Source organism: Ascidiella aspersa, chromosome 2 (genome assembly GCF_963924565.1).
Source record: "Ascidiella aspersa chromosome 2, kaAscAspe10.2, whole genome shotgun sequence".
Taxonomy (NCBI): Eukaryota; Metazoa; Chordata; class Ascidiacea; order Phlebobranchia; family Ascidiidae; genus Ascidiella; species Ascidiella aspersa.
Window position 1 is genome coordinate 33,927,369 of NC_139448.1, and position 17,617 is coordinate 33,944,985.

Consider the following 17,617-nt stretch of genomic DNA (forward strand, 5'->3'; position numbering starts at 1 on the left):
GAGATAGAGGGGCGCTCTTTCACTATTGTACGTGAAAAGTTATGCAAAAAAATATATTAATACCGCTTACCACAACGCATATTATTTGGGTTAGGGTGCGGGTTAGCGTTTGGTTGAGGGTTGATCAAGTAATATTATGTTTATTATTAATAATAACTTGACCCACCCTCAAACAAACGCTAACCCGCACCCTAACCCAAACAATATGCATTGTGGTAAGCGGCATTTGAAGAAAAAAATTTTTTTATTAATTTTTACGTACAATAGTGAAAGAGCGCCGATAGAGGTCCGTTTATTCTTCAGTCACCTAAGAATTGTCATTGCACAAACTTAGCTTTTACCTAACACGAAGCCGCAATACAAAAGTGGCCAAACAAAAACTGGATTTCTCCAGACAGTACAAATTCGTAAACTAATTCGAAAACGTTTACTGTACACACTGTCTGCAATGCTCTACTTTGCTTTTAGGGACTAAATGAGACTGCATAATAATGCCTGAAATTAACCATATACCGATTGTGGATTTTGGGAAATGCTCAATCGAAAGAGACAACTGTAGCAGGGAAAGTCTGGTTGAAGTTGGCAATGAACTTTTGAAGGCGTTTAAGGAAGTTGGATTTGTTTATTTGAAGAATTGTGGAATTACCGAGTAAGTATGCTGTTTAATCTTTTTCTTATATTGACAATTTAGCTAAATATTGAATCAATAATAATTAATATATCTTCGCTAATTACCTGCTATTATTTTTACAGCAACTATGTTGAAAAACTGAATAACACAACAGAAAAGTTTTTTACAAATAATGAAGATGATAAGATGAAATATGAAAGACAGGGCACCATTAATTTTGGCTACGTTGGGCTTGGTGCAGAGACGTAAGTTGGTGTTGTAACCAAATTTGGCAATCACCAAATTGGTCATGTTCAAAATTTTATCTGCATTCTTGATTGGAAATGCAAATGTGAAGTTTTATGAATAATTTAGAACTGAGTAGGAATATTGTTCTTCTTTATTTTCCAAATTCGTTTTAACATGTTCACTACAATTTTAGTGGTTTCACTATATAGTTCCTGTAACTGTTATCAAGGATGTCTGATACTTGACTGTTTATTGCGATGCACAATATTTCAAATATAATTTAAAGCAAACTTGCATGAGATATAATGGCGTCATTACTATGCTAAAACCAGTGAAATAGATTGAATTGTTATGTTAACAGGGAGTTTTATGAGGTTTCTAAGCCACAGCTGTTTACCATTCACAAATGCTATTTACAAGTTTAGTTACCTCCAGTGGTTAACTTAGTGTTTATTGATAAATTTACCTCCCAATGTGAACATCACAGTGTTGAACTGTAAATGATGGGTGAAATTACTATATTATGTTGGCATCAGATCGACAGTGACACTACAGTAGTATCAGGCATGTATTAATAGTATAACTTGGCCTCCGGTATCAATTCCGGTCCAATACTATCAATAATCGTTCCCAAAGTACTTAATGCACAAAATCTTTTTTTATTCACTTATATGGTATACTCATGTTGCCAAATTTTAAAATGCTAAAAATTTAAGTTTAAAATTTTTGTAAAGATCAGTTTTTCTTTGTAATATAACCCAAAAAACCTTTATTATACTGTATACAATAAAAAAATGCTTAGGATTACTACATTAAAGCCTATTAATCTTTCTGTTCAAGGCAAACTTTTAGCTACTATTTGCCAATCACACATAACCCAACACCTATATATCTAGAAATTATTATATTTTGTAGATTCGACTCCAAATCCAAACATGCAGGTGATTATAAAGAATTCTTCAACGTCAATGGCGATTCTTTTGTGAAACCTGATCGCAAATGGCCCGATGACATCGCCCCTGGATTTAAAAAAGCAATGTTGGACTTCATGGATTTGGGAAAAGTGCTTAGCATGAGGATCTTGCATGCACTGGCAATAGCCATGGAACTTGAGGTAAAATATAATACTATTGATAAAGATTACAGTTCTATGAAACAAAGAACTCTTTTCTATAGAAACTTTTCCTCTCTAATAAAATTATCTGCCTTTGTTTAATAAGTGAAATTGAGACATTTAAATCTGTTATGGCTATGGCAGTGCCAGGCAGTGTTTTCTGTAAAAAAATTCTTTCTAAAAAATATTTTTTTTGTTTTTAGTGTGTTTCTGTTAATTAATTTAATGAAGGATCAGCGATTTTCTAAATAAAACAATAATAATTAAGTCAAAAATATTTCAGACGGATTACATTTAGCTTGTTGTTGGTGTTATTAAAATCCCTACCAACTTGCTGAAGTCACAGCCTAAAAGGTTGAGCAAATCAGCATCATCTTGATACAGACAGTTTGACACACATTTGGCTTTGTTTTTAATTATCAAGCCACATTACAGATCCGTGCATAATGTTCTTTAGTCTTGACCAACTAGTTTTCGAACAAATTACTGTAGGAAATAACATATGGTTTTTTTCACATTTGACATGTCTGTGTAGAACTGTAACTGTAGTCGTGGTATTTGTAAACAAATGGTATATTTACATAATACATATATATGTATGTTTCTGTGACCCCTAAAGCAGTGAATGGAACACCACTGTGACCACCAAGTTAATTTAATTTCTTCCATATGCCAGATTTAAAATCCTTGATTTGCATGATAATCCTCAATAGTGCTTCGCCATGTGGCTGACTGTAAAACAGTTTACAAAAAAGTTTTATTTTTAAGACGGTTTTTATGTTATTACATACTTAATAACAAAAAAAATCTTTAAAACAATTCTTTTTAAAGTCTTATTGGATAAAAGCATATTCAAATGTTATAAGAAAATATAGAAAGAGAGATATATAAACTCTATTTAACTTTTTATAAATTTTACCATTACAAAATCCCCAAAGAAAGATCTTATAAGTTAACATTCAATTTAAAGGAGCTAAAAAAATTAGAATTACTGATTAAGATGGTAAAAAGCTAACACATATGTTCACTTTAGTTTTTGTTAACTTAAACAACTTTATTTGTTAAGAGTTTAACATGTGTCCGTACTAATAATCTTCAAGTCCAGCATATACTTGCCTGTGATACATACAGTCATTACCTTTTGGTGTTCTTTGAAATTGTAAGTACTTCAAACTCAATAATAACTTTCAGGACGAGCATTACTTTGAAAAGTGCCACAGCGATATGCACAGCGACAACACATTCACAACTGGACGCACGCTCTACTATCCTTCTGTGGAAGCTAAAGACCTCGAACCAGGTCAAGTTAGACTTGGGGAACATGCTGATTTCACTTCTATCACAGTTCTCTTTCAAGACTCTGTTGGAGGTTTACAGGTAAACAAGTCTTTCATAACCATCTGCTGTTTGACTTAAAACGTATTAACTTACATTTTAAAATTAGGATTTTATACATCCAGCTATTACTTCTTTCATAAAAAATACACTAGGTGCACTTCTAACTAGAGATTGACCATATCACTTTTTTGCTGATGCCAATTTTTATTTACCTGAATTACCTGAGGTATTGTAGTAATTCCAAATAAATTGAAAAAAAATGCAATTACAGGGTTGAGATTTTGCACTCATCCGTTTGCCAAGTAAGGGCAATTTACGCTGTGCTAGTGCCTTTCCCTTCTGCAATCAATTTGGTTTGATGTGCAACTACAAAAACGTGTTAAAAAAGCTTGCCAAACATGGTAAAAGGATGCTGGTCTAGAATCCTACCACATTTGTTTTTACAGTAACGAAACGTGTTGTAAAAGTTGAAAATACAAGGAAAGGCATAAAATATGAGTGATTAAATCGCAATAACAATACTTGACCCACCCGAATGCAAACGCTAACTCCCCTAACCCAAATATTATTAGGAACATAAATTCCCGGACGAAAACGTAGCACTATTCTAGACCAGCGCCTGGTAAAAGTCCTATGCAGTCAATGATATGATAAGCAATAAACAAAAAATAGGCTGGCCGTATGATGTAGACGCACCAAAATAGAAATACAGGTTAAACCAAGGTGAAAAGCAATTAGGTAAGATAGAAATGTTCAAACCTCGGCTTTATCTGCCTTTCAAATAGGGCAATTTGTCTTTACACGGTGCCACCGCATTTCTCTATTTCAAATAGGATGTCCGATAATATCGGAGCCGATACCCGATACCCGATACCAAGTGTTAGTATCGGTGCTCTACTAAGGTGGTATTGGTGCCGATCTGATACCAAATTAATATAGGAATTCAATCCAAATTATCATAGGGACGCGATGCAACCTAGCAAGTTCCAATTTAAAGTCAATTTATTTGTATCGAATCGGACCGCTATACTTTTTGTCCAAAATATCGGTATCACAGTAAAATGGCAAGTATCGGTCATCTGTAACTTTCAAAGCAATCCTAAATAAGTTGAAGAAAATCTTTAACCTGTCCATTTTATTTGTTCAGGTTCAAAACGTCCATGGTGAGTACGTTGATGCAACTCCAATTGAAGGAACAGCTCTGGTCAATATTGGGGAAACTCTGCGGATGTGGTCTTGTGATACTCTCAAGTCGACCGTACGTAACACACAAGCATACTTGTTGCTTTAAATAAGTTAAAACGACATAACACCACAACGCACAATAGACGGAGGTTGTGAGTTCGAACCTCACCGCAGTCTAGTTGTTTTTTTAGCCTGGCCTTGCTTGCACTGTTCATCTGGTCAGGCCGACTGATTTGAGTAAGCTGTTCCGAAAACATATTTTGTATGTGTCCAGGGTTTTTTTACGGTTTGGTTTGGGTGACCGCTTTGGTTTGGGTGAAGTCCAAAATTTGGGAAACCGCTGGAGAAATTTGAAAAAAAAAAAATCAAAACACCTTTAAAAAACACTAATGTGTAATAGTATGGGTGCCATTATGTTAGCCAGTACGACTCCAGAAGAGCTTAATCACAGAATACGCATTGTGTACGGATAAGTTTCAATTGCTTAAAGACACAAGTAATCAATACTTCATGCATAAAAGGATTTGTTAATTTCCTACAACAATCATGTTTTTTTTTAATCGAACTACCTGATTTTACAAAGCTTTTCACAGAGACTTTGGAGCATAATGGTTGGAGGTTGTAGTAAGACGTAATAAGAATATCAAAGCCCATACAGAAGTAGCTAGCATTTTGGACGCTTCGAATAACTCTTTATTCATTTTCAACATCAATTTGAAAATGAATAAAGAGTTATTCGAAACGTTCAAAATGATACCTACTTCTGTATGGGGTTTGATATTCTTATTACGTTTTTCACAGAGAGTTTAATATGTAACGAGACTTAATTTGTACTGTATAGCACCTTTGATGTGTCGCACATGCAAAATAGTTTTTGTGCATTCATTGACTAACATTTATATTTTTATTTTAAAGATATTATTAGTTTAATTTTATTCGAAGGACAAGGCTACAATGCTTTTAATGAAGGTTTAAAAATAGCTGTTACCTAAGCTAAGGCTGTGTTATATTGCCAATTGCCAATATTTTCCTAATCATTATCGGGGCATTTTTTTAAAAAATTTACTGACTATCACAAGTTTAAGATTGTACTAATCTTTTTAAAATCCAAAAGTTTAGCGAAAACAATTGTTTTCTGTCTTTAATTGGGATTTTGAAACCCAGTGTGCTTTTTCTTTACGGCTTACGCAATAAAGGAAACCGAAACCTTTGGCGCCACCTTACGTTTTCTTGGTCTACGATAGAAACACCGCGTGGTGGTGCCCACGAGCGACAAAGTGCGAAGATCTTTGGCTTATTTCGTTCACCCCAATAACGACGCCCTGGTGAACGCCCCTCTGGTCTACAAGGACAAGTCTAAGAACCGGGAACAGACGGACAAACCCATGACGTCACTGGATTACATCACTCAAATAATGCACGAGATTTGGTATAATGTTGAAGATTAGACATTTGGCGGCATGTGTCTGTTCAACGGGCGATTTCAAATGCCAACCATGAAAAAGTAATTACGTATATTTCGCCAATAATACGAAGATTGAACTAACACCAACTATTCGAAATTAAATTAATTTACAGGCTATTTTTGACTAAACCTATAGTTCTAATAAGACCTAAACCGCCATAATGTGATCAGGACCCCGGGGCATGGCGATTTCTTTGTATTGTCAACAGGGCTAGTTCGTACTCAGCTTGGTTATCATGAGTTTAAGACGTATACTTGTTGGTTCAGGACTTTATTCCGACAGGTTAAGGCAGTGGTTCTCAACCGGGGTGCCGCAGCGCCCTGGTGTACTATTTCTAATGCTCAAAGGTGCTGATAGGTTTTGAAAATTTAAAGAATATCAGTTTTGCTCGATTGGTAAGCTTCTTGATGCAACTATTTGTGTACGGTTAGAGACCATTATATCAAGTGATATTTTCCTACATGTTTTCAGTTGGTTGTATTGTTCCAGTTCCATTTATAGTGACATTTCATTAAAATACTTCAAACGAAAATTCCAGTCGGGGTGCCGAAAATCTATTTAATATTTTTGTGGGTGCCGTAAGCCACAAAAGGTTGAGAATCACTGGATTAAGGTCTTATTTTGGCCTAGATATTATTGCGTATTCAGTTTTATTATGTCTCTGATTTTTACACCATTGTCTCCTTAATCGCAATAACCGCGAAAGGTGTTGATTTTATTGTGCACTTGTGCTACTAGTGTTCTAAGAAACGTTTTTTATCGCTGGTGCTAAAGCGTAATACAATTAAACAATGAAATTCACAAAAGTGACTCTTGGTAATGTGATATCAAAAGTTTGTGTGTTTGACCAAAAATCAGTGAACAACACAAAGGTGTTTGTTTTAAGTAATTTTACGTAAGTTTGTCGCGTAACAATTTTGCAGAAAAAATCTTCTACTTTTTGTTCCGCATTTTTCTTTTAATTTTGTCAGCGTTCTGCAAGTTCGTAAATTTTCGAAACCACGGCCTCTTTCTGCAAAAGCTGTGTTCACAATTACAGCAGATTTTCTCCTATACTCGAAGTACAGATAAGTTCGTTTGCCGAGACAAATAACAAATAAGCTTTCAGGTAGAACCAAACCGCAAGGGAAAAAGGCATTTTCTGTAGACTGCAAAGGTAGCACGAACACTCGAACAGACTTGTGGTAAACAACCTCCAGGAATTCCTGTTTACTGTCTGCAACATTTCAACTTTCAGCGACTGAAAGAGACTGCTTAAGTATGCCTGAGAATAACCATATACCGATCGTTGATTTTGAAAAGTGCTCAATCGAAAGAGACAGCTGTAACAGGGAAAGCCTGGTAGAAGTTGGCAACGAGCTTTTAAAGGCGTTTAATGAAGTTGGATTTGTTTATTTGAAGAATTGTGGAATAACCGAGTAAGTATGATGATTAATACCTTGCTTTAAGCAGATTTACTTGTATATTGCACCGATTTGATACTACTGTCTTTTGCAATTACCTGTGATGATTTTTACAGCAACTACGTTGAAAAACTGAATAGCACCACAGCAAAGTTTTTTGAATGTAATGAAGATGATAAGCTGAGATATGAAAGACAGGGCACCATCAATTTTGGCTATGGTGGAATTGGTGCTGAAACGTAAGTATAAAGATCTTTGTCAACACTTAATTTGCAATGTTTTAGCGTCTATTCTATAGTTTACTAGTATGTAGTTTTTGAATGCATGGGAAATTTTATTAAAGTGCTTAAATATTGTAAGTAGATTTGCTTTATCCACATAATGCTTAAATCACCGTTACCCTGTAAACTACATTAGGTATAAAAAAACGCTAATTTTATTATTAAGAAAACTTATTGTTTTCATTATTTTTAATTTTTTTGCCGTTGGTCTAGAATCGTACCACAACGCATATTATTTGGGTTAGGGTGCGGGTTAGCGTTTTGAGTTAGAGTGGGTTAAGTATTATTATTATATAATAAATACACTAATACTTGACCCACCCACACCCAAACGCTTTAATCATTATGATAGGATTCTAGACCAGTGCCAATTTTGTTAATGCTAAACATCTCAAAACTAAAATGTTTAATTTCATAAGCTTAATGGTGAAAATAACGGCCCAAATAGACGTAAAAAGCGACATGCTTTATTGTTCAAACGTCTCGGCAAATTCTCATGTCATCATCAGTGATATGAAGGCCACGTCGGTTACACCCGTTTATATACACTTTGGTCGCATAAAGGAATGATAAAAAGGTGCGAAACAAGCAAGTTATTGCGTATTTTTGATGTGACGTACTGTCCTACTATTGTTTCTTTGCTTGTAAATATATTGTATGTCGTAGTTGCTCTGTACCTGTTTCTTCAGACGCACACTCGCAGGTGGCTTACATCTTTTTATCTATCGTTTTTGCGACGCTTGTTTCGCACCTTTTTATCATTCCTTTATTCGACTAAAGTGTATATAAACGGGTGTAACTGATGTGGCCTTCATATCACTGATGATGACATGAGCATTTGCCGAAACGTTTGAACAATAAAGCATGTCGCTTTTTACGTCTATTTGGGCCGTTATTTTTACAATTAAAATGTTTAAATATTAGGAAAATTTTGTTTAGGCCTGAAAAGTTTTTCCTTTAAAACAACTAAAATTTTTGTGTATTGCTATATTAATGAGTGGTTTTACAAAACCTTTTTAATGGAAAAATTTTCAGTCAACAACACCGTTAAATAGTTAATAAATCTACATATGTTTAAAAATATCTATATTTCCATTATTATTTTTAGGCCCAACCCTAAAAATAATATACCAGGTGATTACAAAGAGGTTTTCAATGTTAACGGAGATTCTTTTGTGAAACCTGATCGCAAATGGCCCGATGACATTGCCCCTGGATTTAAAAAGGCAATGTTAGACTTTATGGATTTGGGAAAAGTGCTTAGCATGAGGATCTTGCATGCACTGGCAATAGCTATGGAGCTTGAGGTAAAATATCATAATATTGTTGAAAGCTATGATTGTACAAAAAGTGAAAAATGTTGATTACAATCGTTTCATGAGCTAAATTTATTTAAACTTTAACATAGGCTATTTCAATTAAACCGTGTAATGGCTGTTACCAATTCATGTTTAGCACTATTTTCTTTTTAGTGGAAAAACTGTGATAAAAAACTTAAACCTCCACCCCTCTTGAATTTCCATTGGTTGCAAGTTATACTCAGCCCCAAACTAAAAGATCACTTGACTGAATGTAATTCAGACAAAGTTTATATATTTATACAAGAATGTGTTATATACTTTAATAAATGGACCGGTTGCTGTTTAGTTCTATGTGCCAGCCAGCTAGCAATTTAAATACTGCTTTATAAATAAAATGCCTAATAATTGAATTATGGCCTTTCTTTCGTGAAAGCAAGCTTCCTGATTTTGAATGTTGAGATACCAATAACTCTGATTGGACTTAAAGTAATTAACACACCGTGTCTTGCAGACAACATAACGCTTAACTAGAACCTTGATTTTAAGTTTTATGATTTTGCAGACATTCAACACAAAACATGCAGCAACATGCAAACCAGACTTGGACAACTAGATTTATTTTAGCTTTTTAAAATTAGATTGGAAGTAAAATTAGATCATTTCGGTTTTTCAAAATTAGATTAAAATTACTAAATTCCTAAAAAAAAAGTATGAACTAGAATTTTAACTAGGATTATTTTTATTTAATCACAATAAATTTAGTTTAAATTGCAGTTTATTCTAATCAGAATGTAGATTGCCAATATTTCTGTGCTATTTTTTATAGATTTCGACTTTTAAGGTAAAAATCACCTACAAGCCGTTCCGACCAAAAGTTCTAATTTAAATTTTTGGTTTTGACTGAGATACTAAATATGCTGTTGGACAAAGTAGCCGTTTAAGTAAAATCCGAATTAGATTAACACCCTTTGATACATCAATTATTAACTATTGCTGTTTGTTGGTCTTGTCAGTCCTGCTAATCACATTTTATCAATTTAAACTCTTGTGTTCTATTCTTAAGGACGAGCATTACTTTGAAAAGTGCCACAGCGATATGCACAGCGATAACACATTCACAACTGGACGTACGCTTTACTATCCTCCTGTGGAAGCCAAAGACCTTGAACCGGGGCAGGTTAGGCTTGGGGAACATGTCGACTTCTCGTCCATTTCAATTTTATTCCAGGACTCTGTTGGAGGTTTACAGGTAAAACCCCTCTTGCATAAGCTATTCGTCTAATTTGGGTGTAACCATACTTTTCTTCATAAAAGAGTCTGATAACTGAAAAGGTTAGGCAAGCATGATCCAGATAACTGTAAACATTAAGAAGGGCAGATGACATTTTTACCTTGCTTATAACTTGCTTATAATTTATCGATGAAGCCAGACAAAAAGTTATCACATTTTTTAGTAAACCTAATGAAATTGTTCTTAAGTTTAAAATTTGATTTAAATTTATCTCGGCTTTGCATCTGACAAGCATTCCTGTTGATCAATAACCATTTGAAAAAATCCTTCATAATTGAAGAAATAAACCCGTTGCCCTGGTTCAAATTATACTCATATATTGTCTTATATTGAAAAAAAAACGTTATTTTTTTCACACTAGGTTGTTTTTAATTACAAAGAATATGAAAAGAACTTCTATATTGGTGGGAGAACATGCAATTTATATTGCCTGACAAAAAAACGCATAATGCTGGGCATCATTTGCTGCCTATGGAACGCTATAGAGCATTTAAACTTTACACAAGGCTGTACCAAGCGCTATAAAGCAACCACGATCTTGTGCTTCACGACCCCGACGTTTAACTAACGGCTTTCAATTTTTTGCAACCTTTTAAAGTTCATGGCGACCTTTTAACCCGTTTTTTTTTTATTTGTTCAGGTGGAAAACGTCGATGGCGAGTTTGTTGATGCAACTCCAATTGAAGGAACCGCTCTGATCAATATTGGTGAAACTCTGCGGATGTGGTCTTGTGACACCCTTAAGTCGACCGTACGTAAAACGAATGAAATTGGTCTAAACAGGATAAATCGTGGCATAAATCCTATTGTTCAAGTTCCTTGGGTAAAGTCTATTATAGTATTTTCGTTACCAAAAAATGGTATATTAAACGCAAAGATTTACTATATAACATACTCGTCAACTAAGCAGGCTTTTTAGGCTATAAATTTGCTTTAGATTCTATATAGGTTACGTTTGAAGTCCAGTTTCATTAATGACACAAAAGGTCTAACTCTAACCCTAAAAATTTTTCAATGGTTGAACAGTATTTGGTATAACAACAATGTGGTAAATCTAAAACGGACTTTAGCCATAAGGTAAATTTCGAGATAAAGCACAGCTCAGAATAAAACCTATACAGGACTAAAATATAATAGCCGAAATAACGTTTAAAACGGCAAACGACCAAATCAGTCCGTACAAAAGCAACATGGTCAAAATTAGGCTTATACAACCTTTCTAACCCTGAACCCCTACCCAACTTAATCACCAAAAACCTAGTAGTTTTAAACCTAACCCAAAATATAACCTGACCCATAAGCCGCTCCTAAGCCCATAGGGGCAAACATTCCAGCGCCCAAACTTCGACACGAAAATGACCAATACCAGAGGCAGGTGTGTCGTTCAATCCCACACAGTCTTTCTCTAGTTTCGGGCGTTATTTTGCCCATTTCGGCCTTATTCCCGAGAAGTTTTGACCATTTTGGTCTTATTTCCGACGATTTTTTGTTTTTCTAATACAATGGTGTTAATAACCGTGTTATAAATTATTCTGCTTTAACTATTGTTGCCCTGTATTCTGCTTTAACTATTTGTTGCCCTGGTTTAATTGTGTGTTCCCTCTCAGTCTAAAACGTAGAGTGTAGTTAGTTTGCCGAATTTCAGTTGATTAGCCATTGTGTGGTAGTGCTATTTTACTTACTGATTACTTTATTCTAAACATGTCAGGGGCAATTTTAGCGGACCGTTAATTGTTTACCGCAATATTACAAACCGACGACTTACCGCCACCTGTTGATTTCCTTAATCACGATAGAGACACCGCGTGGTTGTGCCCACAAGCGACAAGAGCTGTCGAAAGGTGCGAAGGTCTTTGGCTTACTTCGTTCACCCCAATAACGACGCCCTGGTGAACGCCCCTCTGGTCTACAAAGACAAGTCAAAGAACCGGGAACAGACGGACAAACCTATGACGTCATTGGAATACATCCATCAAATAATGCACGAGATTTGGGGTGTGGAGATTTAGACGTTCTACGTCACCTGTATTTTCATTCTATCCATCGCTTTTAAATGTCATCTGCCAAAGTGTGATAATAATTTCAATCGTGAAAAATGTTGATATTATCATTCAATTGTGCAATGCTTGTTGCTTTAAAAACTTTATGTGCGTTGCTTAATGAACTAACGGCGCAGTTTTGTCATTAACCCTGTAAAGTATATTACCGTTGTGTTGCTTCGTGTTGGGTTACCAAAGTGACCATTTACAAACCACCATTCAAAAGGCCGTTGGGTTTCTTTATCGTTCCCGGAAACCACTGTTCCACCATCATTACGACGTTTCTTGTTAACTACATGGCCCAGTTGAATGTATGAAATATCTAAACAATTTAATTTACCCTTATAGCAGATAAATACCCAAGATAGTCTTTAATTTGATGAAATGTTTTAACTTTTTAAATATGTTTTTAACACGTTCTTAAAATTAAGCAAAACGCTTAAATATATAAATGTTCTATATACATTTTTCAAGTATGTTCACTTGTCTTACCTTTATAGCCAGTATTATTTCAACGTTAAAAAAGTCCGAACTATCGAGTTTTCAAAATAAGAAAATCTCCGTTGTTCAAGGGATACGCTGGCAAACTTGCATTAAATCACTTTGCAATAGATGCAAATAAAAATATTTTGCATTGTTTGTTTTTTTGTTTCAATATGGCTTCACCCATTCTTTTTAAGTGACTTTATTGATTAAAAATGTCGTTCGTCGACTATTTTTCGCAGAGCTCCAAATAACGGAGACCAGTGTTTCTTCTGTATATAATACAATGCAGTAAATTAAATTTACATTTCGTAGCATTAACAGTTAGCAGACATATGTGTCATGTTACGAGTTTATCGTTAACCCATAGCTTTGCTTAGTGAAGCTCGCTTAACATGTAAATAACAGCAAATTCAAAGTTATGGCATACGTATTGGATAAGAAAATATATGCCGCCCGAGCCTAGTAGAGGCTGTAAACTGTAAATGCGATAACAACTTGAACAACTTAAGAAAAAATGCGCCCTTGTAAGATTGACGATCAGCCATTTGTCGTAATCTGTCGTTTCACTTGATTTTGTCGCCTTTAAGTTAATACTAGAAAAGTAGCCTTACACCATTGTGTTCTTAATCGCAATAACCGCGAAAGGTGTTGATTTTATTGTGCACTTGTGCTACTAGTGTTCTAAGAAACGTTTTTTATCGCTGGTGCTAAAGCGTAATACAATTAAACAATGAAATTCACAAAAGTGACTCTTGGTGATGTGATATCAAAAATTTGTGTGTTCGACCAAAAATCAGTGAACAACACAAAGGTGTTTGTTTGAAGTAATTTTACGTAAGTTTGTTATTGAATATTTTGTGGTTTAGGAAAATATTCTGCTTTGTGCGTTACGCGCAGTCAATTGCCTCGCCGTGAAGTAAGGGTTTGAAATAAACAGGCGCGACCGTCGCGTAACAATTTTGCAAAAAAAATCTTCTACTTTTGTTCCACATTTTTCTTTTAATTTTGTCAGCGTTCTGCAAGTTCGTAAACTTTCGAAACCACGGCCTCTTTCGGCAAAAGCTGTGTTCAACAATTACAGCAGATTTTCTCCAATACACGAAGTACAGATAAGTTCGTTTGCCGAGACGAAGCACAGATAAGTTTTCAGGTGGAACCAAACCGCAAGGGAAAAAGGCGTTTTCTGCAGACTGCAAAGGTAGCACGAACACTCGAACAGACTTGTGGTAAACAACCTCCAGGAATTCCTGTTTACTGTCTGCAACATTTCAACTTTCAGCGACTGAAACAGACTGCGTAATAATGCCGGAGAAAAGCAATATACCGATCGTGGATTTCGAGGAATGCTCAATCGAAAGAGACAACTGTAGCAGGGAAAGCCTGGTTGAAGTTGGAAACGAGCTTTTGAAGGCGTTTAATGAAGTTGGATTTGTTTATTTAAAGAATTGCGGGATTACGGTGTAAGTATGATGATTGATGCTTTGCCTTTAAACAGATTTACTCGGACCGATTTCACACTACTGTCTTTTGCAATTACCTGTGATTTTTTTACAGCAACTACGTTGAAAAACTGAACAACACAACGGCAGAGTTTTTTGAGTGTAATGAAGATGATAAGCTGAGATATGAAAGACAGGGCGCCATCAATTTTGGCTATGTTGGAATTGGTGCTGAATCGTAAGTATAAAGATCTTTGTCAACACCGGGACTTGCCATGTTTTAGCATCTATAGTTCACTAGATGTAGTTTGTAGATGCTTTAACCTGTAGACTACTCCAAGTATTAGTTTTACTATAAATAAAAAAAAACATTTTTATTCCTAAGAACATTTTACTGTATCAAACAATATTGACGGTTATTATAGTCTGGTTATTTCAAGTGTTTGTTGATGCTAAACATCTTCAAACCAATTTTTTTAAATATTAGGAAAGTTTTGTTTAGGCCTGAAAAGTTGTATCTCAAACAATGGAAGTTTTTGTGTATTTCTATATTAATGAGTGGTTTTATAAAGCCTTCCAATTAAAATAATATTAGTTAACATAGTTAATAAATCTACATATGAATAAAACTACTGAAATATATCTACCATACATATGTAACTTTTTAATGGAATTGACTTGAATATTATTATTATTTTCAGTCCAGACCCCAAAATACCAGGTGATTACAAAGAGATTTTTAATGTCAATGGCGATTCTTTTGTGAAACCTGATCGCAAATGGCCCGATGACATTGCCCCTGGATTTAAAAAGGCAATGTTAGACTTTATGAATTTGGGAAATGTGCTTAGCATGAGGATCTTGCATGCACTGGCAATTGCCATGGAACTTGAGGTAAAAAGAGACTATTGTTATTAACAGCTATGATTGTACAAAAATTGTTTGTGTTTTTTATGTTTTACTAGTATCTTGCTTAAAAATTTAATTACCTTGGTAATTACCGAACATCCATCTTAAATGAATTATATTTATTGTTTCAAATAAACTTTTAGTGATTTGCAATCCTTAACATTTTACTTCAGGTTTTTGCAATAACTGTGGAAACAACATGCTATATGCAAACAGTATTATTTGCATTGGGGCCTATTTGTTTTACATCAAACAGTTTCAGACAGACTCATCATTCTCTATTTTTATGACACCCTTGCAATTCATCAATTATCAACGATTGCTGTTTGTTGATCTTGTCAGTCCTCCTGACCGCATTTCATCAATTTAAACTTTTGTTTTCTTTCCCAAGGACGAGCATTACTTTGAAAAGTGCCACAGCGATATGCACAGCGATAACACATTCACAACTGGACGCACGCTCTACTATCCTCCTGTGGAAGCCAAAGACCTTGAACCAGGGCAGGTTAGGCTTGGGGAGCATGCTGACTTCACTTCTATTACAGTTCTATTCCAGGACTCTGTTGGGGGTTTACAGGTAAAACACCTACTGTATCAGGTATCATCTATTCGTTTAATTCGCTGGTCACCATACTTTTTTCATAAAAAGGTCTGATAACTGATAGGTTTGGCGATTGAGGCCGGATAACTGTAGATATTAAAAAGGCAGAATATTTTTTTATATTCACCTCGTCTGACTTGATTATAATTTATTGATAAATGCAATACAAAAAATTTTAGTAAACCTAATAAAATTGTCTTTAAATTTGTGATTTATCTTTATTTAAATTCACACTAGATTGTATTTTAATTACAAAGAATGTGAGTAGTACTTCTATTTTGGTGGGAGAACATGCAAATTATAATGCCTGTCAAAAACGTATAACACTGGGCATCATTTGCTGCCTATGGAACACTATACAGCATTTAAACTCTACACAAGGCTGTACCAAGCGCTATAGAGCAACCTCGATTTTGTGTTTTTTATGACCCCCGACGTTTAATTGACGCTTTTATTCGGCTTTTTTGCGACCTTTAAAAGTTCATGGCGACCTTTTAACCCGTTTTTTTTATTTATTTAGGTGGAAAACGTTGATGGCGAATTTGTTGATGCAACTCCAATTGAAGGAACCGCTCTGGTCAATATTGGGGAAACTCTGCGGATGTGGTCTTGTGACACTCTGAAATCGACCGTACGTAAAACGAATGAAATTGGTCTAAACTGGATAAATCGTGGCATAAATACTATTGTTCAAGTTCCTTGGGTAAAGTCTATTATAGTATTTTCGTTACCAAAAAATGGTATATTAAACGCAAAGATTTACTATATAGCATACTCGTCAACTAAGCAGGCTTTATAAACTATAAATTTTCTTTAGATTCTATATTATAGTTTGCATCTTGTAGCCCAGTTTCATTAATGCCGCAAAAGCTCTCTAATCCGAAATATTTTTTTAAGGTTGTACAGTATCTGGTAAAACAACAAGGTTGTAAATCTAACTTCAGCCATAAGGCCAAAGTTATAACAACATTAACTTCAGACCAAAACACAGCTTAGAATTAAGGAGAATAAATAGCCAAAATTAGGCATAAACAACCTCTTGCCTAATCCTGAACCCCTACCCAACTTAATCACGAAAACCCTAATAGTTTTATGAAATTTGTTTTGTCTAATACTATTATATTATAAATTATTCTGCTTTAACTATTGGTGCCCTGTAGGTCTTATTTGTATGTTCCCTAAGTCTAAAACGTAGAGCACAGTTAGTTTCGCCTAATTTCAGTTGGTTAGCCATTATATGGTGATGCTGTTTTACTTACTGTTTAATTTAGTCTAAACATGTTAGTCAGGGGCAACTTTAGCGGATCGCCTGCGTTGTTTATAAGTGTAACGCGCGGTTGTTTTACGCCATATTTCAAATCGACCTCTTACCGCCACCATGTGGTTTCCTTAATCACGACAGAGACACCGCGTGGTGGTGCCCACTAGCGACGAGAGCTGTAAAAAAGTGCGAAGGTCTTTGGCCTACTTCGTTCACCCCAATAACGACGCCCTGGTGAACGCCCCTCTGGTCTACAAGGACAAGTCTAAGAATCGCGAACAGACAGACAAACCTATGACGTCAATGGATTACATCACTCAAAAGATCCATGAGCTTTGGCAAATCGAAGATTAGACATGTCTGTTCACTCGATTCGTCGCTTTTAAATTTCATGTGCCAAAGTGTTGTAATAATTTCAATCGTGAATAATGTTAGTATTATAACATTCAATTGTGTAATGCTTGTTGATTTAAATTTTTATGAGCGTTGCTTAATGAATCAACCGTGCAGCTTTGTTATTAACCCTGTAAAGTATATTACCGCTGTACTTTTTTGTTTGGGTTAACAAAGTGACTATTTTAAACCCTATGGTTTACTAACAGTTAAAAGGCCATTTGGTTTTCAAATCATTTTTATAAACCACA

General features: G+C 35.0%; 3 protein-coding genes across 3 annotated transcripts; all 3 read left to right on the plus strand.

Moving 5' to 3' along the window:
• The first annotated feature begins 477 nt into the window (after positions 1–477).
• On the plus strand, positions 478–6,757 carry LOC146165425 (uncharacterized). The gene is made up of 6 exons (XM_083382304.1): positions 478–649; positions 754–876; positions 1,775–1,973; positions 3,165–3,350; positions 4,459–4,569; positions 5,741–6,757. Exons 1-6 carry the CDS (start codon positions 492–494, stop codon positions 5,942–5,944), a joined length of 981 nt encoding a protein of 326 aa, XP_083238430.1. The 5' UTR covers positions 478–491; the 3' UTR covers positions 5,945–6,757.
• Positions 6,758–7,222: 465 nt separating this feature from the next.
• LOC146165426 (uncharacterized) lies at positions 7,223–12,247 on the plus strand. Its single transcript, XM_083380924.1, has 6 exons — positions 7,223–7,380; positions 7,482–7,604; positions 8,755–8,953; positions 10,011–10,196; positions 10,879–10,989; positions 12,035–12,247. Exons 1-6 carry the CDS (start codon positions 7,223–7,225, stop codon positions 12,245–12,247), a joined length of 990 nt encoding a protein of 329 aa, XP_083237050.1.
• Positions 12,248–14,004: 1,757 nt separating this feature from the next.
• Positions 14,005–17,617, plus strand: LOC146165427 (uncharacterized). The gene is made up of 6 exons (XM_083382282.1): positions 14,005–14,223; positions 14,318–14,440; positions 14,904–15,096; positions 15,503–15,688; positions 16,233–16,343; positions 17,115–17,617. The coding sequence occupies exons 1-6, from the start codon at positions 14,066–14,068 to the stop codon at positions 17,325–17,327; spliced, it is 984 nt and encodes a 327-aa protein (XP_083238408.1). The 5' UTR covers positions 14,005–14,065; the 3' UTR covers positions 17,328–17,617.

Coding starts and splice junctions, on each gene's coding strand:
- LOC146165426 (XM_083380924.1), top strand. CDS start 7,223: ATGCCTGAGAATAACCATATACCGATCGTTGATTTTGAAAAGTGCTCA. Junction 7,381..7,481: donor AAGAATTGTGGAATAACCGA/GTAAGTATGATG, acceptor TGATTTTTACAG/CAACTACGTTGAAAAACTGA. Junction 10,197..10,878: donor ACTCTGTTGGAGGTTTACAG/GTAAAACCCCTC, acceptor TTATTTGTTCAG/GTGGAAAACGTCGATGGCGA.
- LOC146165425 (XM_083382304.1), top strand. CDS start 492: ATGCCTGAAATTAACCATATACCGATTGTGGATTTTGGGAAATGCTCA. Junction 877..1,774: donor GTTGGGCTTGGTGCAGAGAC/GTAAGTTGGTGT, acceptor TATATTTTGTAG/ATTCGACTCCAAATCCAAAC. Junction 3,351..4,458: donor ACTCTGTTGGAGGTTTACAG/GTAAACAAGTCT, acceptor TTATTTGTTCAG/GTTCAAAACGTCCATGGTGA.
- LOC146165427 (XM_083382282.1), top strand. CDS start 14,066: ATGCCGGAGAAAAGCAATATACCGATCGTGGATTTCGAGGAATGCTCA. Junction 15,097..15,502: donor CAATTGCCATGGAACTTGAG/GTAAAAAGAGAC, acceptor TTCTTTCCCAAG/GACGAGCATTACTTTGAAAA. Junction 15,689..16,232: donor ACTCTGTTGGGGGTTTACAG/GTAAAACACCTA, acceptor TTATTTATTTAG/GTGGAAAACGTTGATGGCGA.